Source organism: Coregonus clupeaformis, chromosome 17 (assembly GCF_020615455.1).
Source record: "Coregonus clupeaformis isolate EN_2021a chromosome 17, ASM2061545v1, whole genome shotgun sequence".
Lineage (NCBI taxonomy): Eukaryota > Metazoa > Chordata > Actinopteri > Salmoniformes > Salmonidae > Coregonus > Coregonus clupeaformis.
In genome coordinates, this window is record NC_059208.1 from 12,434,937 (window position 1) to 12,461,157 (window position 26,221).

Here is a 26,221-nt window from a genome sequence, read left to right on the forward strand (position 1 = left end):
CAAAGCGATGGAACAATGTTCATTTAGAGACCTTCTGCTGCTCTGAACTAAAGTGAACTGAAATACTATTTGAAATTATTTCAAATAGTATTTGAACCCAGGTCTGCTGGAATGAGTCCAATGTTCTGTGAATACCAGGAACTTAACACAGACAAAAATGAGGGGTCGGGAATACGGTAAACATAGCACTACTTGGGCAACGGTTAAGGGAAACATTTCACCTTTTGACCCCATCATGACAGGGCTTGTTTGTGTACTGGTAGGGTAGAAGGGGGGTCAAAAATAGAAAAGCAGCCTCGAGAGGGAGGATTCTAGGATTCTACGTCCCTCTCTCAATTTGTCTCTCCGCAATTCCTTGAATCCTTTCTCCTCACCTCCTTTTCAACTGTATTGGAGGAGAAGGTCCAATGTCTCTCCCCTCGAACCCTGCTTTCCAATGCGTTTTCAGAAGGAGGCAAGAAGAGAGGAAATCGAGGAAAGATTAATTGAGAAAGAAACCTAGCTGACCTCCAGTAATCCTCCAGTGAGCTCGCTGGGGTACTCCACTGGGGCTTCTGCCTGGCTTAGGAGAGAGTTGACCAGCTCACAGAACCTGATGGAGCAATAGCACACACAAGAAACTAAATCATATAGAAAAACTGTTCAAATACATGTGAGCATCTCACATCTCAGTCAGAGTCATATATTCATGGACCTCACTGGAAAATCAGAGATAAGACCTGCTGAAACACACACAATCAAATTCAGTACACAGCACTGTTATCAACTTATATGTCATGACGTATTAAGGTGACCTTTTGATTGCAAGTTATTTGCCTTTCACTGATTCCGCAAATACTACTATGAAAACCACTTCCTATTTCCTTCCTTCTCAGAAAGTCTTGGAATTGACTGTATCCCAATACACAACACCTACCTAATAATGTACTGTATTAGCACACAATGTAAAATACACACATCTATTAATCCACACAGAAAGGGGAGAGTGAAGCAGGCTCTATTTTCACTACGCCAGAGTAAAATAAACATTAACAGAGTTGTCAACACAATGTGATAATGGTTGAATGAACAGGCCCAATCTGTATGTTTTATGTGAAGAATGAATCAAAGGTTGATATGGTTGGTTGTTACAGCCCTTCCTGCTAGACACCTGTGTGTGTGTGTGTGTGTGTGTGTGTGTGTATGTGCAAGTGTGTGTGACTCACCCTTTACAATGCAGCTCACTGGGAAAGCAGAGTTGGAAGTCATCTGAGTTCTCCAGGACATACAGGAAGCAGCTACGCTCGTCAAACTTTGAAACACTGAACAGGTCAAAAGGTTAAAGTGGGGGATTAGGAACTACTCAACACTTCAAAGCTGACAGCGGCACCACAATGAAATAACAACAAGTATACTCAAAATACCAATGCAGGCAAACAAAGTTAAGGGAATATAAATAAGGATAAGAAAAGCCCATAATAACACATTCAATATGGGGCACTCCAATTCAGAGAATAACGTTTTCTTTCTATCTCGTGTAGAGTTGAAATACTGATACGTTTGAAGCCACCAGGTGATAGTGTTGCAAATATAAACTGAAAGGAAACTGCCCTGGAGGCAGTTCGGTAGGCAAAACAAGGGTAAAGCACACAGTGATATTGATCCACAGCCAAACAGACACTGACACACACACACACACACACACACACACACACACAGTCACAGTCACAGTCTTTGAAAACAGCACAGACAAAGACGCCTTGATGGCCAGTGGCCAAGTCCACCAGACAGTTAAAGTGTATAGACTCAGTAGACATCAAGCTGAATTCAAATACTATTTGAAATCCTTTCAAATCCTTTAGCTGGGCTTGATTGAGCTTGCCTGGCACAATGGAACCAATAGAGTAGTCGCAAACCTGCAAACTCCGCCCATCTGGAAGTCCAGGCAGGCTAAAGCAAACGCTGAAAGATTTCAAATAGTATTTGAACTTAGGTCTGTTAGACTAGCCCTGGTGATGTGTATGGGCTGCAGGCCTGAACACGACATGCATCACAGGGCCAGGAACTTAGCCTAGAAATGTTAGCACACTCTGTACTGTCTGTTACCGTACCTCACTCCCCGGATTTGCGAGGCTGGGAAAGTCCACTGGGCTTTCTGGCCTTTCTATGGAAGGGAAGACATGGCAGACTGTTCAAAATGCTCACTCAACAGTCTAAACACACAAAGTATGCACGCGCCTGCACACACACGCAGGCGCACACGTACCCTCCTCAGGCGATGAGGCATATCTTCTTTCCCCTCACCGACGTGGTGCTGTTATGAAAACACTCCACGCCTATTCTGGTTAAATACACCATTCTGTCTCACACCATTCCTGTTTAACCACTTTTAATGTCTTGATAGGTTGAAAACTGTAGACCTGTACAGTATAACTCAGTAGTTAAATATCTAGGGGGTCTGTTTAGCTGGTCCCAGATCTGCTTGTGCTGTATAGCCAACTCTTATGGTCATTGTCAAACATGGTCTGTACCTTTAGGGGTGTGATGTGGTGGAGCTGAACCGTGCAGCTGTCATCCTCCTCACTCACACACACTATGGTGGGCTGCAACACTTTGGTCGGCTCCAGGATCAGAACCTGAGGAACGGCAATGGTTAATGGTGATAACAGTTCTTGGCATTAAAAGGTTACTTTTCCAAATACTTTTGCTGCAGAAAGGTACTGTACATTGTTACAATTATCTAACCATGTAATGTAAAATAGGCCCCTGACGGTGCAGTTAAATCCATGTTAAAGCAAATGTTTTTTACTGCACTGCATTTGAACGCCCAGAACTGTTATATACTAGACAGAGAGAATCTATTGAGGTCTCACAAAGCAATGTGGGTTTGAGGAACTGGGAGTACTGGGAGTGGTGGAGTCTGACAGTGTGTCTTAGCAACATGCTGCTATGCTCTAACTAAATAAAGCTGAATGTACTGGGAGCTGTGGTGAGGTCTTACTGGGCAGCGGTCAGTGGAAACAGTGGGCTTGCAGGCTTGCAGCATCAGCTCCATCCAGAAGTCCACAGTCTCCTGTTTAGCAGGTTTCACCTCTGGGGGCTTGGTGAACTGACGGTACAAGATGTACGTCTCCATGATCGAGCCCACATACCTCAAAAGAAAGATGCAAATAAGTATTTGAATATCAAAATAAAGTTCAAAACATTGACCTTAAAGAGGCCATACCAAACTTTTGCTTAGGGGAAAGGGGTCCTCTAAATGGACAGTATATTTAACATTAAAGGTCCCGCATAGTCAAAATCAAGTTTTTCATCAAATGGATGAAACCAGATCAAAGTAGGATGACCAAAGTATGAAAAATGGCTGTTGCTGGTATATTGATCAAGTCTGATCATAAAGTTACTGGTCCCCTCCCCATGTCAAAAACTTGAATTCAGATGGCGGGATTATTTAGGGCTTCGTGTGACATCACAAAGCCCTCATTTTAATACACCAATGGTTAACTTATTCTCTTACCTAATTTAAATAAGTACCGCCTCGTAACCATCAGCACAGAAGGTGTGTTCGCAGAGGGGTGTGGTTTACATAGCTAGCTAGTCTACTGTTGCCAAAATTCCACTGCAGGGTGACATCAAATTACAGGTTTCTCCTATCAATCAATCAAATGTATTTATAAAGCCCTTTTTACATCAGCAGATGTCTCAAAGTGCTATACAGAAACCCAGCCCAAAACCCCAAACAGCAAGCAATGCAGATGTAGAAGCATGGTGGCTAGGAAAAACTCCCTAGAAAGGCAGAAACCTAGGAAGAAACCTAGAGAGGAACCAGGTTCTGAGGGGTGGCCAGTCCCCTTCTGGCTGTGCCGGGTAGAGATTATAACAGTACATGGCCATTAAGGCCAGATTTTTCTCCAAGATGTTCAAACCGTTCATAGATGGCCAGCAGGGTCAAATAATAATCACAGTGGTTGTAGAGGTTGCAACAGGTCAGTACATCAGGAGTAAATGTCACTTGTCTTTTCATAGCATTTAGAGGTTGAAATAGCAGGCGCGGTAGAGAGAGAGTTGAAAACAGCAGGTCTGGGACAAGGTAGCACAACCGGTGAACAGGTCAGGGTTCCATAGCCGCAGGCAGAAGAGTTGAAACTGGAACAGCAGCACGACCAGGTGTACTGGGGACAGCAAGGAGTCATCAGGCCAGGTAGTCCTGAGGCAAGGTCCTAGGACTCAGGTCCTCCGGGAGGGGAGGGAGAGAGGAAGACATTCATCTATGGCAAAGATACTTTCCCCTTTCATCTGTGTCTGGTGTTCGCTAGTTACTGGCTAGCTAGTTCTTCAGCCAGCATGGAACAAAAGGGGGGGGGGGAAGTGTCGTTCAAAACTCAGACACAGTTGTCACATCAACATATCTGTCAGTGCTGCTGCAAACTGCAACAGAAGAGACATGCCAAATGGGAGATCTTGACATCATTGATAGTCATGGTTTATGAACATGGTCTGGCAGTCAACATAAATATTTTATGAGGCGTACCCAGACCTCAACCTGCCCAGTTTCAACTGAAATTGTCCAAGATGAACTAGCTAGCTAACTTCATGATCTCACTGCACAACGGCTCATTATGTCCAAGTTGCTTGACAAAAGTATTTCAAAGAACTGTCAGTCAAGGTGAGCTCCCCCCCACTCAGCCTATTAGCTCCCCGCACACTCAGCCTGTCTTTTCAGCCTTACTGATAGTTAGACATGAGAGAAAATTCTCAAATTCTAAGCATTTCTAAAATCGGTAAAAATATACAAGTCTATTTTACATGGTAATCTAGATGCCTGTGCGGGCCCCTTTAACAGGATATTTTGAAATGTGCCCTCTCATCCTGGTTTCTAATCAGATCAATCTCAAAAACAAGGTTCATATAAACATCAGTGTTATTGAAGAATCTGTTAGAATATGCTCATATATTTCACATCAAGAATGCCTGCTACTGTTAGCCTAGTCCCAGATCTGTTTGTGCCGTCTTGAATGTTTGTAGTGACAATGACCATAGGATTTGACAAGATGAACTGTGACTCCTCTCACCACATGGGTGCATTGAGCCGGTAGAGTTTTTCTGAAGCCTCGATGACCTTCCTGTGTTCGTTGGCCAGGATGCTGGCTCCCAGGTAGAAGCCTACGTCCCAGTAGTCCTGCATCTTCTCCAAGCTGCCCTTCCTCCCCAGCAGGCTGCTCAGGGTCACGCCTGGATACACACACAACAAACACACACACAGATGGGCGCAAACAGACAGACAGACACAGGTTAGATAGTGAGAATATTATTAATATAGTTATAGTTTCAGTCTAACAGTATGGAATCAAAATGTAACAAACAACAAAAAGAGACATGACATGGCACAGAATCCCAAATAGAATAACAGTGGCATGCATTGATAAATAATGTAGGGGTGTAATTATTTAGTGTCCTTATGCAGGCTGTTAGTAATGATGATAGTGATTGGCAGGGAGTACAACTGCACCAACAATTAGCCCACACTCACTGCGGTTGATCACAGGCATAGATAAAAATATAAGGCAATTGTAGTTTACTTAAGCAATCAAACAAAACACAGCAGTTCCCTTTGACAGGCCACTGATTCAGGGCAGTGGAGTGTCAGTGAGAACAAGGTACCTATTTTGCGCAGCTCGATGGAGGTGTCAAATTCGTGGCCGGCAGCCATCAAGAGGACAACGTTGTTGATGCTGGAGTGAAGGGTTGGCTCTGTCTCGAAGGCTTTGCCGTACCTGGGGGAGAATCCATGAATGGAGATTAAAATGGATTAATTAATTAATACATATTGCTGCCTAGTCAATGAGCTGACCTAAGCAATGATTTGTTTAATAACAGTGTATCATATAGTATCAGATGTGTCAGTTGTCATAAGCCTGACACCAGGTGTCATGACTGTTTATGCCATCTGCTATGTCTTTATTCTAACAGTATTATGTAGCCTTTATGACAGAGGATTCAAGTAAAGTATAACTGAAAGGATGGAGGGAACTCAAAGGGATAACATAACATAGACTGATGTAGAGCCCTAGTAAGGAGGACTTGACTGGAGTGAGTGAAGGGATGCTGTGCATACGGTTTGCATATTAGGACGACTGACAAGTCCGAGTGCCTTTGACACCAACTCCTTGTGACTCTAAGGCTGTACTAATATGGACACCGTAATGGTGTGTCTCACCAGTAGCAGGCCTGGTCTCGACTGCGATGGTCTTTAAAGCCAGAGCTCATGAACATGTCTTTGTAGATACGGCCACAGAGGCAGTGCACGTCCGACGCCACCCTGCCACTTGACTCCACAATGGGCAGAATCACTTCCAGGGCCTTGGCACGGTCACCTGGACGATTCCTCCTGGAGGTCAAAGATTAGGAAACATTATGACAGATGGAATCCTGAGAATTAACAGCCTGTGTTGTGCTGCAAGTTAAAGTGTTGTGTGACAACTAGTACAATTCTTGAAGAAAATCTGTGTGCTTGCTTCAGCCGTCTAAAATCATAAAGATAGGGAAAAACAGTAGTGTGCTTTCAGCAAGCCCACTAATTAAGTGTTAAAATGGGGGTTGGCTTTAACCCATTTAGTGTTGTATACACATTATTTCCTTCTATGATATAATGTGAAAGACTATCGGTCAAACAGAATATGTGCGCAATACACAAATGGAGCAACAATGGTACCTGTTTAAAGCAAATATGTAGTGAAATTTGATATTCTGCTGGGCTGCCACCAAGCACATGGGCAAGTTGTTCAGGGTCTCTACCAGTTTGATAATGGCATCGTAGTCCTGAAGTCAGAAAGAGGACTGGATTATAGAAAACCCTTCATCAACATTATAATAACATCTCTGATTTCAATGCATTATAAAATTAGGCATGGCTACACACACCTTTAACATTTTTAATAGACATTCCCTCAAAATTGATTTAATTTAACCCCTGCAGTACTTGTAATACATGCATGTAGGGTTGGGCGATGTCAACCTTTGTTCTATCGTGATTAAGTAGCCATTAAAAATTGTGATATAAAATTAATAACTCCTCTATTGGCCAACCCAAATATATATATATATATATACAGTGGGGAGAACAAGTATTTGATACACTGCCGATTTTGCAGGTTTTCCTACTTACAAAGCATGTAGAGGTCTGTAATTTTTATCATAGGTACACATCAACTGTGAGAGACGGAATCTAAAACAAAAATCCAGAAAATCACATTGTATGATATTTAAGTATTAATTTGCATTTTATTGCATGACATAAGTATTTGATCACCTACCAACCAGTAAGAATTCCGGGTCTCACAGACCTTTTAGTTTTTCTTTAAGAAGCCCTCCTGTTCTCCACTTATTACCTGTATTAACTGCACCTGTTTGAACTCGTTACCTGTATAAAAGACACCTGTCCACACACTCAAACAGACTCCAACCTCTCCACAATGGCCAAGACCAGAGAGCTGTGTAAGGACATCAGGGATAAAATTGTAGACCTGCACAAGGCTGGGATGGGCTACAGGACAATAGGCAAGCAGCTTGGTGAGAAGGCAACAACTGTTGGCGCAATTATTAGAAAATGGAAGAAGTTCAAGATGACGGTCAATCACCCTTGGTCTGGGGCTCCATGCAAGATCTCACCTCGTGGGGTATCAATGATCATGAGGAAGGTGAGGGATCAGCCCAGAACTACACGGCAGGACCTGGTCAATGACCTGAAGAGAGCTGGGACCACAGTCTCAAAGAAAACCATTAGTAACACACTACGCCGTCATGGATTAAAATCCTGCAGCACACGCAAGGTCCCCCTGCTCAAGCCAGCGCATGTCCAGGCCCATCTGAAGTTTTCCAATGACAATCTGGATGATCTAGAGGAGGAATGGGAGAAGGTCATGTGGTCTGATGAGACAAAAATAGAGCTTTTTGGTCTAAACTCCACACGCCGTGTTTGGAGGAAGAAGAAGGATGAGTACAACCCCAGGAACACCATCCCAACCGTGAAGCATGGAGGTGGAAACATCATTCTTTGGGGATGCTTTTCTGCAAAGGGGACAGGACGACTGCACCGTATTGAGGGGAGGATGGATGGGGCCATGTATCGTGAGATCTTGGCCAACAACCTCCTTCCCTCAGTAAGAGCATTGAAGATGGGTCGTGGCTGGGTCTTCCAGCATGACAACGACCCGAAACACACAGCCAGGGCAACTAAGGAGTGGTTCCGTAAGAAGCATCAAGGTCCTGGAGTGGCCTAGCCAGTCTCCAGACCTGAACCCAATAGAACATCTTTGGAGGGAGCTGAAAGTCCGTATTGCCCAGCGACAGCCCCGAAACCTGAAGGATCTGGAGAAGGTCTGTATGGAGGAGTGGGCCAAAATCCCTGCTGCAGTGTGTGCAAACCTTGTCAAAACCTACAGGAAATGTATGATCTCTGTAATTGCAAAGAAAGGTTTCTGTACCAAATATTAAGTTCTGCTTTTCTGATGTATCAAATACTTATGTCATGCAAGAAAATGCAAATTAATTACTTAAAAATAACAACTCACAGTTGAAGTGTACCTATGATAAAAATTACAGACCTCTACATGCTTTGTAAGTAGGTAAACCTGCAAAATCGGCAGTGTATCAAATACTTGTTCTCCCCACTGTATATATAATATATATATATATATATTTTTTTTTAATGAGTTATAAAAAAGGGTTATGGGTTGTACGCAACTCTGCTGTCCCAAGAACTGGATAATTATTCAATGATTTGCATTTTTGCCTAATCTTCCTCTCTTATTAAGCCTAGGCTTCTATACGTTGTAGGTAGGTTCTATACATTGCTAATAATAGGCTATTGAAATACAGTGAGGGAAAAAGTATTTGATCCCCTGCTGATTTTGAAAGTTTGCCCACTGACAAAGACATGATCAGTCTATAATTTTAATGGTAGGTTTATTTGAACAGTGAGAGACAGAATAACAACAAAAAAAATCCAGAACAACGCATATTATTATTATTATGTCAAAAATTGTATAAATTCATTTGCATTTTAATGAGGGAAATAAGTATTTGACCCCCTCTCAAATCAGAAAGATTTCTGGCTACCAAGTGTCTTTTATACAGGTAACGAGCTGAGATTAGGAGCACACTCTTAAAGGGAGTGCTCCTAATCTCAGCTTGTTACCTGTATAAAAGACACCTGTCCACAGGAGCAATCAAATTCCAAACTCTCCACCATGGCCAAGACCAAAGAGCTCTCCAAGGATGTCAGGGACAAGATTGTAGACCTACACAAGGCTGGAATGGGCTACAAGACCATCGCCAAGCAGCTTGTTGAGAAGGTGACAACAGTTGGTGCGATTATTCGCAAATGGAAGAAACACAAAATAACTGTCAATCTCCCTCGGCCTGGGGCTCCATGCAATATCTCATCTCGTGGAGTTGCAATGATCATGAGAACGGTGAGGAATCAGCCCAGAACTACACGGGAGGATCTTGTCAATGATCTCAAGGCAGCTGGGACCATAGTCACCAAGAAAACAATTGGTAACACACTACGCCGTGAAGGACTGAAATCCTGCAGCGCCCGCAAGGTCCCCCCTGCTCAAGAAAGCACATATACAGGCCCGTCTGAAGTTTGCCAATGAACATCTGAATGATTCAGAGGAGAACTGGGTGAAAGTGTTGTGGTCAGATGAGACCAAAATCGAGGTCTTTGGCATCAACTCAACTCGCCATGTTTGGAGGAGGAGGAATGCTGCCTATGACCCCAAGAACACCATCCCCACTGTCAAACATGGAGGTGGAAACATTATGCTTTGGGGGTGTTTTTCTGCTAAGGGGACAGGACAACTTCACCGCATCAAAGGGACGATGGACGGGGCCATGTACCGTCAAATCTTGGGTGAGAACCTCCTTCCCTCAGCCAGGGCATTGAAAATGGTTCGTGGATGGGTATTCCAGCATGACAATGACCCAAAACACACGGCCACGGCAACAAAGGAGTGGCTCAAGAAGAAGCACATTAAGGTCCTGGAGTGGCCTAGCCAGTCTCCAGAACTTAATCCCATAGAAAATCTGTGGAGGGAGCTGAAGGTTCGAGTTGCCAAACGTCAGCCTCGAAACCTTAATGACTTGGAGAAGACCTGCAAAGAGGAGTGGGACAAAATCCCTCCTGAGATGTGTGCACTACTACAAGAAATATCTGACCTCTGTGATTGCCAACAAGGGTTTCGCCACCAAGTACTAAGTCATGTTTTGCAGAGGGGTCAAATACTTATTTCCCTCATTAAAATGCAAATCAATTTATAACATTTTTGACATGCGTTTTTTCTGGATTTTTTTGTTGTTATTCTGTCTCTCACTGTTCAAATAAACCTACCATTAAAATTATAGACTGGTCATGTCTTTGTCAGTGGGCAAACGTACAAAATCAGCAGGGGATCAAATACTTTTTTCCCTCACTGTAGGCCTACTCTACACATCATTTCTTTCATAAGCTTTGCTCAGCTGTAAGTTTCCTTTTGACTTCTCATTAGATTTTTCCATCAGAATATTGTTTGCTCAGTTTCACTTCTTCTTGCCTGTAATATTTGCCATTCAAAATAATCTGTTATAGAAAATGACCTATACACTGACTGTTCCCATTTGAAAGCTTTAACTTTAGGACATTAAAACACTTTATTAGTATGGCCTACTTGGGAAATATTCTTTATAACCTACTAATGCTTTTGATAGGCTATTTTAATTAGTAGGATTTGGCCTTTGGCCGTTTGGTTCGCAACGGCAAGTAGGAGGGATGAATCATTTACTTTAGACCAGGGGTGTCAAACGTCCGGCCCGCATCAGGCCCGCAAACGGGTTTAATCCAGCCCGCGAGATGATTTTGTAAAGTATAAAAATGCGCTGCAATTTTACAATAAAATAAACTGCTGTTCCAATTGCGTCCACTGGATGGCGCAATAGCAATTGTGTTAAGCAAGCAAACTGTTTATACCGGGGCAGAGCAAGTAGGTCAAGCAAGTGCAGCCAGTCCGGATGAGCTACTTTGATTTGCCTGCGATATTTATTACGGCTTCTACTTTTAACATTATGTGCTTTGGCACCCTCATTGCCCCAATATGTCTCTGTCAAAAAAGAGAAAAGTGGACGCAGAGTGTCATCCTCCTATTTATTCACAGAATTGAATGGGAAAGCTGTATGTTTGGTGTGTTCACAGCATTTTGCAGTGCTGAAAGAATATAACCTTCGTCGCCACTATGTGAGTCTTAATGCCGACAAATATGACAACTTTCAAGGACAGCGGAGAAGAGAGAAGGTGAATGAACTGTTGGCGGGTCTGAAGAAACAGCAGTCTGTGTTTACTCACATCCGAGACAGTGACGCTGCAGTGAAAGCTAGCTACCTCATTGCTATTGAAATCGCAGTGGCTTCAAAACCATTTAGTGAGGGTGAATTTGTAAAAACATGCATGATGAAGGCAGCGGAGATTGTGTGCCCTGAAAAGCGCCAGGCTTTTGCAAATATCAGCCTGACAAGAAACACAGTTGCAGACAGAATTTTCGATCTTTCAGTGGATTTGAACAGCCAGTTGAAGCAAAAAGTAGTCATTTATTGCGTTTTCGGTTGCAATTGATGAAAGCACGGACATTACAGATGTTGCACAACTGGCCATTTTCATCCGCGGAGTTGATGACACATTGACCGTCACCGAGGAGTTTGTGGAGTTGGTGCCGATGACAGATACAACGACAGCAGCTGATATTTTCACCGCACTCGTCGGCGCGCTGGACAGGGTTGGAGTGGACTGGTCCCGCGCTGTCAGCCTGGCTACAGATGGTGCGCACTCAATGATCGGGAAAAAAGCAGGCGTTGTGACAAAGTTCAGAGAGAAAGTGCAATCTGCAAATGGAGGACGTGATTTTTGGACTTTTCACTGTATTTTGCACCAGGAGGCTTTGTGTAACGTCATGAAGGTGGTCATCCAAACTGTTAATTTCCTCCGATCCAGAAGCCTGAATCACGGTCAGTTTGACAGCCTTCTCAGAGAGAAAGACCACATCTATAGCCTGCCATACCACACTGAGGTAAGATGGTTAAGCTGAGGTGCTGTGCTGAGGCGTTTCTTTGATTTACGAGAAGAAATTGAACAGTTCATGGAAGAAAAGGGCAAACCAGTGTTAGAATTTCATTCCGCAGAATTGATGCAGGACCTTGCATTTATGGTGGATGTTACAGAGCACCTGAATAACTTGAACAAACAGCTGCAAGGGCGCAACAAAGTTGTCACGCAGTATTATGACAGCATACGTTCTTTCAAGTTGAAGCTGTCATTGTGGGAGACGCAACTCGCCGGTGGTGATGCAGCTCACTTCCCCTGTCTGAAAAATGTGTGCGCGACCCAACATGTGGCAGACATGAAGCGGTTCAAAGATAAAATAACGGGACTGTTACGGGAGTTTGAGCAACGCTTTCAGATTTTTGGTGAACTGGAGAAAGACTTCAAAGTTTTTTGCTCGCCATTCACCGTGAATCCCTTTGATTTGCCCGTCAGCATCCAACTTGAAATAATAGACTTGCAGTGTGACTCGGATTTGAAGGGCAAATTTGCCGCAGCTGGCTTGGACACATTTTATCAGAATCTCTTGCCAGGTTACCCCAACTTGACAGCCCTCGCTGCAAAACTGTTGTGCATGTTTGGAACCACATATCTTTGTGAGCAAGTTCTCTGTAATGAGCATAAATAAAACAAAGCTGCGCTCAAGGCTCACGCACAAGCACTTGAATCACATCCTGAAGTTGGCTGCCACTCAGGATGTGACGCCTGATATTGATGCGCTGGTGAAAGCTAAAAGACGCCAGGTATCAGGAGTCAAATAAACTATGCAACCCCACTTAAAGTGCTGCATGAGACACCCTGATATAGTTCTGTGATCTGTGATATACTTCTGTGAATCACTGAGGCATTGTGTGTTTGTGTGTTCTTTGTCCTCAGAATATTAATCATAATGTTTTATGATTAATAGTGATGTTGTGCTTTTGGACACACTGTCCTCAGGCTCCAGCTTTATGTTTATATGTTTTTATGTTGATGTGCTATTGTTTTTAATTGATTTTATATTATTTGTATATTTAACCTATTCTTGACTCTGTGGTTCTTGCACTTGTTTGGGGAACAGGATTTCATTATTTGTATCTACATTTCTGCCTGAGAAATGACACCCTGATATAGTTCTGTGATGTGTGAAACAGTTCTGTGAATCACTGAGGCATTGTGTGTTTGTGTGTTCTTTTTCTTTAGAATTTTCAAATAAACTTGAGGTGTTTTATGATTAATAGTGATGTTGTGCTTGTACTATTTTGGACACACTGTCCTCAGGCTCCAGCTTTATGTTTTATGTTGATCGTATTAAAACAAAGAAAACTATCTGAAGTTGTTGTTTTTAAGTTATATATATATACACACACCATGATTTTACCGGTCCGGCCCACTTGGGAATAGATTTTCCTCCATGTGGCCCCTGAGCTAAAATGAGTTTGACACCCCTGCTTTAGACTAAGCTTTGCTCAACTGTAAGGTTTTTCAAACTACTCATTCTATTTTTCTATCTTGCTATTGTTTGTTCTACCTCTCATTATTACCTTAGGCCTATCTTGTTTTAAGGTTATTCAAAAACAACTGTCTGAGAACTCCGTTAAATAAATGTTGAAATTGTTTGATCATGAAATAGAGCGGCGGGAGGAGGCTGGAGAAAGCCAGCATGCATAAAACTGAACTCATATTCATATCAAATGGAGAGAAAATACTAAATTAGGCTTTTAAAATAATTAGACAATGGATTGTCCACTATTTAAAAAATGTATAGGCTTCGGCTATATGTCCAGATCATCCGACATTGAGAGAGAAAAATGTGTTTTCTGACAGGACATTTTGCGCCGCTTTGGTGAAAATCTTAGCTCTGTCTACATTGTTCTTTTGCATTCTGTAAATTGTTTATAACATATTTATTGAAATAGGTTATGCAGGCTATAGCACAGAAATAGGCCACTTGGCATGGCCCTGCTGTGGGCTGCCCGGTCAGCTCTTACTGCATAGTGCCAATCAAGTTGAAATAGGCTATACATTGTCCATCACATCATGATGTCATCACCATCGACGATGGCTGTCAATCACCTTCGATATCCGATACTATAGTAATATCGCCCAACCCTAATAGACAGTGCTCTTTCCTACAACTGAGAATCCCCGATAAGAGGAGTATATCTAATCATTGTTAGCATTCAATCCCCTTTACAGTGGGGGAAATAAGTATTTAGTCAGCCACCAATTGTGCAAGTTCTCCCATTAAAAAAGATGAGAGAGGCCTGTAATTTTCATCATAGGTACACGTCAACTATGACAGACAAAATGAGAAAAAGAAAATCCAGAATATCACATTGTAGGATTTTTAATGAATTTATTTGCAAATTATGGTGGAAAATAAATATTTGGTCAATAACAAAAGTTTCTCAATACTTTGTTATATACCCTTTGTTGGCAATGACACAGGTCAAACGTTTACTGTAAGTCGTCACAAGGTTTTCACACACTGTTGCTGGTATTTTGGCCCATTCCTCCATGCAGATCTCCTCTAGAGCAGTGATGTTTTGGGGCTGTCGCTGGGCAACACGGACTTTCAACTCCCTCCAAATATTTTTTATGGGGTTGAGATCTGGAGACTGGCTAGGCCACTCCAGGACCTTGAAATGCTTCTTACGAAGCCACTCTTTCGTTGCCCGGGCGGTGTGTTTGGGATCATTGTCATGCTGAAAGACCCAGCCACGTTTCATCTTCAATGCCCTTGCTGATGGAAGGAGGTTTTCACTCAAAATCTCACGATACATGGCCCCATTCATTCTTTCCTTTACACGGATCAGTCGTCCTGGTCCCTTTGCAGAAAAACAGCCCCAAAGCATGATGTTTCCACCCCCATGCTTCACAGTAGGTATGGTGTTCTTTGGATGCAACTCAGCATTCTTTGTCCTCCAAACACGACGAGTTGAGTTTTTACCAAAAAGTTCTATTTTGGTTTCATCTGACATTCTCCCAATCCTCTTCTGGATCATCCAAATGCACTCTAGCAAACTTCAGACGGGCCTGGACATGTACTGGCTTAAGCAGGGGGACACGTCTGGCACTGCAGGATTTGAGTCCCTGGCGGCGTAGTGTGTTACTGATGGTAGGCTTTGTTACTTTGGTCCCAGCTCTCTGCAGGTCATTCACTAGGTCCCCCCATGTGGTTCTGGGATTTTGCTCACCGTTCTTGTGATCATTTTGACCCCACGGGGTGAGATCTTGCGTGGAGCCCCAGATCGAGGGAGATTATCAGTGGTTTTGTATGTCTTCCATTTCCTAATAATTGCTCCCACAGTTGATTTCTTCAAACCAAGCTGCTTACCTATTGCAGATTCAGTCTTCCCAGCCTGGTGCATGTCTACAATTTTGTTTCTGGTGTCCTTTGACAGCTCTTTGGTCTTGGTCATAGTGGAGTTTGGAGTGTGACTGTTTGAGGTTGTGGACAGGTGTCTTTTATACTGATAACAAGTTCAAACAGGTGCCATTAATACAGGTAACGAGTGGAGGACAGAGGAGCCTCTTAAAGAAGAAGTTACAGGTCTGTGAGAGCCAGAAATCTTGCTTGTTTGTAGGTGACCAAATACTTATTTTCCAACATAATTTGCAAATAAATTCATTAAAAATCCTACAATGTGATTTTCTGGATTTTTTTTCCTCAATTTGTCTGTCATAGTTGACGTGTACCTATGATGAAAATTACAGGCCTCTCTCATCTTTTTAAGTGGGAGAACTTGCACAATTGGTGGCTGACTAAATACTTTTTTCCCCCGCTGTATATTAGTATTTTTGTTTGCAGACAAAGAGCATTAATGTTTCAGTGAAGGTAGTCAACCGTCATGCTGTAGATCCACCAAACTAACACACAGGTTTTAAAGGTAGATTTAGCGATGCACGAAGTAAACTGCAGAGTTGGGCCAATTTCCACAACAACTAAAAGTATGAGGCACGAGGCTAAACTTCTCAGCTGTTTTGGTCCCGCAGCTATCACATTGCAGCAGTTACTCTGTATGAGTTAACTGTCTTGCATCACGCTGATCTGCAATATGTGTGATTCATTTTGCTGCTCGTGGAAACGTCATATCGCCAATTCTCAGTTTAAAACAGGCACCACAGAAGCATTCCACAGTCATAAAAGTGAGCCCATGCTAAAGAATCTACTGCCCAAACACAACAGCCAGCAAACATAAACAAGGGAAGTCTTGACACTGGCAAACACAGTACCACTGAGCCCTGGGTCGTGTTCATTAGGCACCAAATGGTAGGGACTACCTGGACCTATCTGATAAGAAGTGCTCATTTTCATTTTCCATTACACAACACTTTGCTACAGTGTAACCTAATGAACATGACCCATGTCCCTGTCCCTCCCTCCCATAGCTAAGCCCACCTGGACGTCCCGGTACGACAGCAGTAGGTTCATGATGATGTCTGGGCTGAGCAGCTCCACCGTGTCCAGGCGCTTCTGGATGCGGCCCAGCTCCTGACTCAACTCCTGGCCACTGAAGCGCTCCCGGGCCGTGCGGATCTCATTCCGGATGGACTCCCGGAAGTACTCACTAGTAAGGGTACAAGAGTCAGTTGTACCCTTAAGCGAGGCACTTAACCCCTGAAACTGCTCTTGATCCAGGGGCATATATTGTATATTGCACAAATCACTGATAATAGCTCATGTCTAACTGAAAGACATTTGCAGTTGGGCAGTCTAGGCATTTCCAAGCTTAACCTTGTAGTTTATTTGCTGCTATTTCTCCCACCCAACCAAGCTACCGAACCAAGCAGTTTGGTAGAGTAAAAGTGAAAGACACAATGAGGGAGTCATAATGGAATAATTAGACATGCAGCGTGGGTAGCATGACATGCTGACCTGGCGTGAACGTGCACATTGTCCAGCAGTTGGATGAGCCTCTCTACCAGTGGGGTGAGGAGGGGTTCCAGTTGGAAGCTTGGCTGCATCAGTTCTTTGATGCCGTTTAAGAGCGTTGCGTCGCAGACCTTGCCCTGTGGCAACACTACATATGGGATGAACGTGTAGCTCCCACACTGCTCCTGAGGGAAGAGACAAACATATGGGTATTAACATACAAGCTCTCACAAACAAGTGTTACTTACACTACCGTTCAAAAGTTTGGGGTCACTTAGAAATGTCCTTGTTTTCAAAAGAAAAGCAATTTTTTTGTCCATTAAAATAACATCAAATTGATCAGAAATACAGTGTAGACATTGTTAATGTTGTAAATGGCTATTGTAGCTGGAAACGGCAGATTTTTTATGGAATATCTACATAGGCGTACAGAGGCCCATTATCAGCAACCAACAGTCCTGTGTTCCAATGGCACGTTGTGTTTGCTAATCCAAGTTTATCATTTTAAAAGGCTAATTGATCATTAGAAAACCCTTTTGCAATTATGTTAGCACAGCTGAAAAATGTTGTGCTGATTAAAGCAGCAATAAAACTGGCCTTCTTGAGACTAGTATCTGGAGCATCAGCAATTGTGGGTTCGATTACAGGCTCAAAATGGCCAGAAACAAATAACTTTCTTCTGAAACTCGTCAGTCTATACTTGTTCTGAGAAATTAAGGCTATTCCATGCGAGAAATTGCCAAGAAACTGAAGATCTCGTACAACGCTGTGTACTACTCCCTTCACAGAACAGCCCATCTTAATATTTTATTTTTATTGGCCAGTCTGAGATATGACTTTTTCTTTGCAACTCTGTCTAGAAGGTCAGCATCCCGGAGTCGCCTCTTCACTGTTGACGTTGAGACTGGTGTTTTGCGGGTACTATTTAATGAAGCTGCCAGTTGAGGACCTGTGAGGCGTCTGTTTCTTGAACTAGACACTAATGTATTTGTCCTCTTGCTCAGTCGTGCACCGGGGCCTCCCACCCCTCTTTCTATTCTGGTTAGAGCCAGTTTGCGCTGTTCTGTGAAGGGAGTAGTACACAGCGTTGTACGAGATCTTCAGTTTCTTGGCAATTCTCGCATGGAATAGCCTTCATAGACAATAGACTGACGAGTTTCAGAAGAAAGTTATTTGTTTCTGGCCATTTTGAGCCTGTAATCGAATGGTAGTGTATACGCAGCATACATAAACATATTATGACCAAACCGAAGCACAGTATTAGCAAACAGAAACATACAATATTCACTTTGGTACCACTGTATTAACATGTGTTAAAATATTGTGAAATGTTTTTGCTTAATCACATCTCTGCAAAAGCTTTATAAATACAAATGAGGTTATGAGCACTGCTTGAGGACTTATGGAGTATTTACCTTTCTACCTTATCCATTCCAGAGTTTTATCATGCTCTAAACACATATACCTACTAAACACACAGATCCGCCTGATAGGCCTAAAGAAATCCATTGACCTATAAACCCATAAAAGACTGCAATTCAACCGTTGTTCAACAATCCAGAGAAAACAGCCCTAGGATCAACTTATATCAGAGAAATCAGGTCTAAAAATATAACACAAATACTTATTTTTAAAAGTACAGCAGTAGTTATTGGCAATATTATGCAACTGGTGGTGGGATTGCTGTGGCAATGGAGGGGACTTCTTTATACCCTAAAATTAATTTACAACCCAATTTTCCCCCAAAGAGAGCTGGCAAAAGGTCCACTTGGTCCTTCATCAATAATATAATAATTTTAAGCTCTCATGATGCCCTGGGTGTACCTTGAGTGCTTGCAGGTCACTGTCCTGCTTGTAACAATATAGGATGATGTTATTGGTCATGCTGAAGCTCTCTCTCATGCCCAGGTGATAGAAGAGGGACTGCTGGCAGCAAGTGTCACTCATTTCCACCACTGCCACATCTGTCAAAAGAGAAGGGTAAAATTGGGTGTCGAAATTCGAAAACACCCGTGCAGCGCAGGTACGCACTTAAAATACCTGTGTGTGCAGAACACACACACTAACTTTTTGGCCAACAACAATTTAGAAGAATAAGGTAGTGTGGCGTGGCCAATGCCTTGCTGACAGTCGACATGACTATACTTGCCTGCATTGTAGAAGATATCAAGAATGTCAGTAGTCCCAAGCAATATCCTCTCGAAAGGAATGGTTTTGAACACCGCGTGTGTGTCCGCGCAGGCTTCTTTCAGACACTTCAGTGACAAGTTCTCTTCTGTCTGTGGCAGGGATGCATCTTCAATAACAATGTATGCAACAGCCACAGCCCTAGTCCGGCTCCGGGGTGAAATAATGTGCTTATTTGAGGTGCTGAGTTCAATAGCCAAAGGGTCCTGCCATAAACTTCCAGCTGATACCCAAACAGGATCCTTTCTCTTGACCTCGTCCAGGCGTAGGCTCATACGCCTGCGTTCGGTGGTATACATTTCCCCAAATATTCAAGAACGCATATTCCAGTGTTGAATACTTTTCATCGACAGTGCAGCTCTGGAACTGTAAATTCCCCAGGTGAGTCTCGTCTCGTCTCGTCTCGTCTCGCCCTAGTCTCCAGTTACATTCCGCGAACTGTTGCCTACACTCCTTTAACCCCTCCCATATTTACCGGCTGCAATGCGCGATTTCGTTTTGCAAGGCCCGGTACCCCGGGTCAGCGTAGTTTGTACATTTTAGACCATTCCATTGGCCCTTAACTGAAACCTCTACTCACCAAGGGCACCGGGCCATGCAAAACGAACTCGCCCAATGTCTAACCCAGATGAACTGTTGGATTTACAGAGGCTCTTCTACGACCTCTGCAGTCTACGCAGTGGCGTAACCAGAAATTCGTTGGTGGGTGGGCCTGCAGAAATGTTGCTATGAGGTAGAGAGATACATTTGTAGTTTTATAGCTAATGTTACGAACCGGCTTGTAGTCCATAACAAAGAGGGAGACAACGCGGAGATAAAGAAATACCAAACATATTTATTAAATAAAGTAAACTATATCCAAGTAACTATGGTGTGTAGTCAGTAGTGTCAGTGAGTGGATGCGTGCATAGATGGTGATACTGAAGGGTGTTGAGAGGTGCGGACACAAATAAGCCCCAAAATGCCACAACCACAAACAACAGTGTGTCTGAGTGGATTCTCCTAGATATATGGGGAAAAGGTGTATTTATCCCGGGACACACCCGAGTCCAGGTGTGTCCCAATTCACTGAAGACCCTCCCAGCTCCTCCCACTGAGATCCTATTAAGGAAAACAAGAGCAGAGAGAAAGAAAAGGGCAGACAAATGGGAGGGTCTTCGCACTAATTTCATGCTATTCTACATTTTGCTAAGAGGCTGATAGAAAATGTTGCTGTTTTAAAGCTAATTTCCTGTAATTCTACAGTTCTACAATTCTGCAGTTTTATAAATAAAATAAAATACAATTGTATTTGTCACATGCACCGAATACAACAGGTGTAGACCTTAGAGTGAAATGCTTACTTACAAGCCCTTAACCAATAATGCAGTTTTAAGAAAAATAAGTGTTAAGTAAAAAAAATAGATAAGTAAAAAAATAAAAAATAAAAATAATTAAAGAGCAGCAGTAAAATAACAGTAGGGAGGCTATATACAGGGGGTACCGGTACAGAGTCAATGTGAGGGGGCACAGGTTAGTTTAGGTAATTGAGGTAATATGTACATGTAGGTAGAGTTAAAGTGACTATGCATAGATAATAAACAGAGAGTGGGGGGGGGGACGACGACAATGCAAGTAGTCCTGGTAGCCATTTGATTAGCTGTTCAGTAGTCTTATGGCTTGGGGGTAGAAGCTGTTAAGAAGCCTTTTGGACCTAGACTTGGCGCTCCGGTACCTCTTGCCGGTGGTAGCAGAGAGAAAAGTCTATGACTAGGGTGGCTGGAGTCTTTGACAATTTTTAGGGCCTTCCTCTGACACCGCCTGGTATAGTGGTCCTGGATGGCAGGAAGCTTGGCCCCAGTGATGTACTGGGCCGTACGCACTACCCTCTGTAGTGCCTTGCGGTCAGAGGCCGAGCAGTTGCCATACCAGGCAGTGATGCAACCAGTCAGGATGCTCTCGATGGTGCAGCTGTAGAACTTTTTGAGGATCTGAGGACCCATGCCAAATCTTTTCAGTCTCCTGAAGGGGAATAGACTTTGTAGTGCCCTCTTCACAACTGTCTTGGTGTGTTTGGACCATGATCATTTGTTGGTGATGTAGACACCAAGGAACTTAAAGCTCTCAACCTGCTCCACTACAGCCCCGTCGATGAGAATGGGGGTGTGCTCGGTCCTCTTCTTTTTCCTGTAGTCCACAATCATCTCCTTTGTCTTGATGACGTTGAGGGAGAGGTTGTTATCCTGGCACCACACGGCCAGGTCTCTGACCTCCTCCCTATAGGCTGTGTCATCGTTGTCAGTGATCAAGCCGACCACTGCTGTGTCATCGGCAAACTTAATGATGGTGTTGGAGTCGTGCCTGGCCATGCAGTCATGGGTGAACAGGGAGTACAGGAGGGGACTGAGCATGCACCCCTGAGGGGCCCCCGTGTTGAGGATCAGCGTGGCAGATGTGTTGTTACCTACCCTTACCACCTGGGGGCGGCCCGTCACCAGGATCCAATTTCAGAGGGAGGTGTTTAGACCCAGGGTCCTTAGCTTAGTGATGAGCTTTGAGGGCACTATGGTGTTGAACGCTGAGCTGTAGTCAATGAATAGAATTCTCACGTAGGTGTTCCTTTTGTCCAGGTGGGAAAGGGCAGTGTGGTTGCAATAAAGATTGCATCATCTGTGGATCTGTTGGGGCGGTATGCAAATTGGACTGGGTCTAGGGTTTCTGGGATAATGGTGTTGATGTGAGCCATGACCAGCCTTTCAAAGCACTTCATGGCTACAGACGTTAGTGCTACGGGTCGGTAGTCATTTAGGCAGGTTACCTTAGTGTTCTTGGGCACAGGGACTATGGTGGTCTGCTTGAAACATGTTGCTATTACAGACTCAGACAGGGAAAGGTTGAAAATGTCAGTGAAGACACTTGCCAGTGGGTCAGCGCATTCTCGGAGTACACGTCCTGGTAATCCGTCTGGCCCTGCGGCCTTGTGAATGTTGACCTGTTTAAAGGTCTTACTCACATCGGCTACGGAGAGCGTGATCACACAGTCATCCGTAACAGCAAATGCTCTCATGCATGCTTCAGTGTTGTTTGCCTCGATGCGAGCATAGTAGTAATTTAGCTCGTCTGGTAGGCTCGTGTCACTGGGCAGCTCGCGGCTGTGCTTCCCTTTGTAGTCTGTAATAGTTTGCAAGCCCTGCCACATCCGACGAGCGTTGGAGCCGGTGTAGTACGATCCAATCTTAGTACTATATTGACGCTTTGCCTGTTTGATGGTTCGTCGGAGGGCATAGTGGGATTTCTTATAAGAGTCTGTGTTAGTCCCGCTCCTTGAAAGCGGCAGCTCTACCCTTTAGCTCAGTGCGGATGTTGCCTATAGCTATTCTACACATGTTAATCTACACATTTTTCCATGTGGCTGAGAGAACAAAATTCAGTTTATGTTCCAAAAACATGCAGTGCACTGCTTGCTATGAATTCTATCTGATGATGTTTAGTTAAAATGACAAATAATGTCCCGTTTGGAACACTGACAAGTAAAGAGCAGTAAAAATATGTTTTGCTCAATCTAATTGGGTGGGCCTGGCTCCCCAGTGGGTGGGGACAAACCAAGTCTTGAACCAAGTCTCTGGCCTTGGGAAGGAACATTTTAAAGGTCCGCTTCTTGGCATCTGTGAGGAAGCTGACTCTGTAGCACTCGTCACGAACTTGCATTATTTAATTCCCCTTATAAATTGTTTAGCGCGTTTATGTTCCCCATACATGTAGTAATTAATTTATCCTAAATGTACTCTACCGGTCAAAAGTACACCTACTCATTCAAGGGTTTTTCTTTATTTTTACTATTTTCTACATTGTAGAATAATAGTGAAGACATCAAAACTATGAAATAACCCCAAAAAGTGTTAAACAAATAAAAATATATTTTATATTTTATATTCTTCAAATAGCTACCCTTTGCCTTGATGACAGCTTTGCACACTCTTGGCATTCTCTCAACCAGCTTCACCTGGAATGCTTTTCCAACAGTCTTGAAGGAGTTCCCACATATGCTGAGCACTTGTTGGCTGCTTTTCCTTCACTCTGCGGTCCGACTCATCCCAAACCATCTCAAATTGGTTGAGGTCGGGGGATTGTGGAGGCCAAGTCATCTGATGCAGCACTCCATCACGCTCCTTCTTGGTAAAATAACCCTTACACAGCCTGGAGGTGTGTTGGGTCATTGTCCTGTTGAAAAACAAATGATAGTCCCACTAAGCCCAAACCAGATGGGATGGCGTATCGCTGCAGAATGCTGTGGTAGCCATGCTGGTTAAGTGTGCTTTGAATTCTAAATAAATCACAGACAGTGTCACCAGCAAAGCACCCCCACACCATAACACCTCCTCCTCCATGCTTTACAGTGGGAAATACACATGCAGAGATAATCCGTTCACCCACACCGCGTCACACAAAGACACGGCGGTTGGAACCAAAAATCTCCAATTTGGACTCCAGGCCAAAGGACAAATTCCCACCGGTCTAACGTCCATTGCTTGTGTTTCTTGGCCCAAGCAAGTCTCTTCTTCTTATTGGTGTCCTTTAGTAGTGGTTTCTTTGCAGCAATTCGACCATGAAGGCCTGATTCACACAGTCTCCTCTGAACAGTTGATGTTGAGATGTGTCTGTTACTTGAACTCTGTGAAGCATTTATTTGGGCTGCAATTTCTGAGGCTGGTAACTCTAATGGACTTATCCTCTGCAGTAGAGGTAACTCTGGGTCTACCATTCCTGTGGCGGTCCTCATGAGAGCCAGTTTCATCATAGCGCTTGATGGATTTTGCGACTGCACTTGAAGAAACTTTCAAAGTTCTTGACATTTTCCGTATTGACTGACCTTCATGTCTTAAAGTAATGATGGACTGTCATTTCTCTTCGCGTATTTGAGCTGTTCTTGCCATAATATGGACTTGGTATTTTACCCAATAGGGCTATCTTCTGTATACCCCCTACCTTGTCACAACACAACTGATTGGCTCAAACGCATTAAGAAGGAAAGAAATTCCACAAATGAACTTTTAAGAAGGCACACCTGTTAATTGAAATGCATTCCATGTGATTACCTCATGAAGCTGGTTGAGAGAATGCCAAGAGTGTGCAAAGCTGTCATCAAGGCAAAGGGTGGCTATTTGAAGAATCTCAAATATATTTTGGTTACTACATGATTCCATACAGTATGTGTTATTTCATAGTTCTGATGTCTTCACTATTATTCTACAATGTAGAAAATAGTACAAATAAAGAAAAACCCTTGAATGAGTAGGTGTTCTAAAACTTTTGACTGGTAGTGTATATACTGTTGTTCTTTTCCTCTTTTGCCAGTATCATGGGTATTTGCTGTGCTCTAGGCTAATTATGTTTTGAGGAAATGTTTGGTCGAGTTGCATTGTGACGCATTTCAGTTTCATATTTAAATGCAGTAATTTACCATCTTGCAATCCTCCAAGAGGATGCGATGTTCAGGTGCACATGAACACTTGCTACACTGATGAGAAAGAAGTTTGTTTATTTCCATATTGTAATGTGTCCTGTGTTTGTAGTTTGCGTGTCTCAGAGCTGCATGTCTGGTCTGTAATGTCCGTGCGTAATGGGAGCGCAGCTCCATAAGTAATACTTTTGCCACCTATTGGCCTGCAGAACTATTGTTATGAAACATGTATTCATTAAACTGGTAGCCGGGAACTTCAGACAAGTCTTGAGGCTTGTGGGCCTCTTGAGCAAAACAACTGACATGTACTTGTTCTTGAGAGACTCAGTGTGTAGCCCAAACTTTTCGGATGCTACAGAGGAGTCCTGTGAAGCTTGTGGGGGTCATAAAGCAAAACGGAGAACACCATCATGTTTGTGAGAGTCACATTTTTCCATAATAGTTTGTAGGCCAAACCATTTGGACACTTTATAAGTTTTTGTGAAAAGACAGATTCCTGGTCTCCTGTTCTGACAAACACTGCTCTAGCGTGTTTGAAGTTATGTTCTAGCTCTGGTATGTGAGCTGTGTGGGGAGGCTGTCCATAGCCTGGTACACCCCAACCTGCTATAGTTGGTTTGGCAGGGTAGGCCTGATTAAGGCTTAAGTTTTCGATTTAGGTTCAAATCTGTATTTTGAGTCTGTTTATTTTGTAAATACCTTTGTAGATTATGTAAATATTCATTCATTGGATTTTGTCATTCACCGGGAACCACCTTTCACTGTTAATAAACAGGACACTACTTTGCACCTGAACATTTTAAGGGGAATATAAGAAGTATTGAGTTGAACATTGTTTAATTGATGGAGTACTATGGATACCAATATCGCTGTGAGCCTCCAAGCAATTCTGTGTGGACCTAATACATTTTTTGGGGGAAAGAATATTGTGAAACACTATCATTCCACTATTACTGTAGATCTTAATAACATACATCGTAGATTAAAGGCGCTAGGCTATATGTAATATTTTTTTATTGTTATTTCTGAAAATGATCTTAAGATCTACAGTAACAGTGGAATGATAGTGTATTAGGTCCAGACAGAATTGCATTTAATGGTAGAGCCTTCTTATTGGTCAACAAAAGACGACCATCTCGTTGTCAAATTGACTTGAGTTTCCTTTAGCTTCAATAGACAGGTTAGCTGACGTCACTTAAACGATGCGCACACTTAGAAGGTGCAGAAGGCTGTGTGTTATTATGGTTCTGGATGGCCAGATAGCTAGCAACAATGACAAGAAACTGCCATGTGGTGAATCCTAAGTGGCTCGTTTCAGCTCGTCTGACCTTGTTCTTAATGCCATGTCTTATTTGTAGGTGTTTTGACTGATGTCACAACTATGCTAATATGGCAAAAAAATGTGCTAGCTAGCTAACCAACAACTAACGATGTATTTGAGAAACAAGTGCTCATTGTGCAACTTTGTGTTTTCAATAAACATTGGAGATGGAATATGTTGACAAATGCTGTCAAAAATCTACGCCAACCCCATGTTTTGCCCCATAGTTGCGCACTTGTCGGGTTTGTTGCTAAACAACCAACCCCTTCTATAGCCCCAAAGTAAGATTCCACAGCAACAAATTCA

General features: G+C 43.1%; 1 protein-coding gene across 2 annotated transcripts in view; it reads right to left on the minus strand.

The window, feature by feature from the left end:
* The window catches only part of LOC121542150 (mitogen-activated protein kinase kinase kinase 5-like), a 39,376-nt gene extending 19,785 nt beyond the window's left edge, over positions 1–19,591 (minus strand). Inside the window, exons 1-13 of one of the 2 annotated variants that reach the window (XM_041851640.2) lie at positions 19,117–19,591; positions 18,792–18,931; positions 16,971–17,152; positions 16,494–16,662; positions 6,692–6,798; positions 6,197–6,367; positions 5,641–5,753; positions 5,052–5,211; positions 2,981–3,131; positions 2,511–2,615; positions 2,091–2,143; positions 1,206–1,301; positions 508–592 (exon numbers count right to left, since the gene is read on the minus strand). In XM_041851640.2, the coding sequence (XP_041707574.1) occupies positions 508–592; positions 1,206–1,301; positions 2,091–2,143; positions 2,511–2,615; positions 2,981–3,131; positions 5,052–5,211; positions 5,641–5,753; positions 6,197–6,367; positions 6,692–6,798; positions 16,494–16,662; positions 16,971–17,152; positions 18,792–18,931; positions 19,117–19,453 (1,869 nt within the window). In that variant the 5' untranslated portion in view covers positions 19,454–19,591. The remainder of the gene's footprint in view (positions 1–507; positions 593–1,205; positions 1,302–2,090; positions 2,144–2,510; positions 2,616–2,980; positions 3,132–5,051; positions 5,212–5,640; positions 5,754–6,196; positions 6,368–6,691; positions 6,799–16,493; positions 16,663–16,970; positions 17,153–18,791; positions 18,932–19,116) is intronic. The other variant, XM_041851641.2, reaches the window with a different exon arrangement.
* Between the last annotated feature and the right edge of the window lie 6,630 nt (positions 19,592–26,221).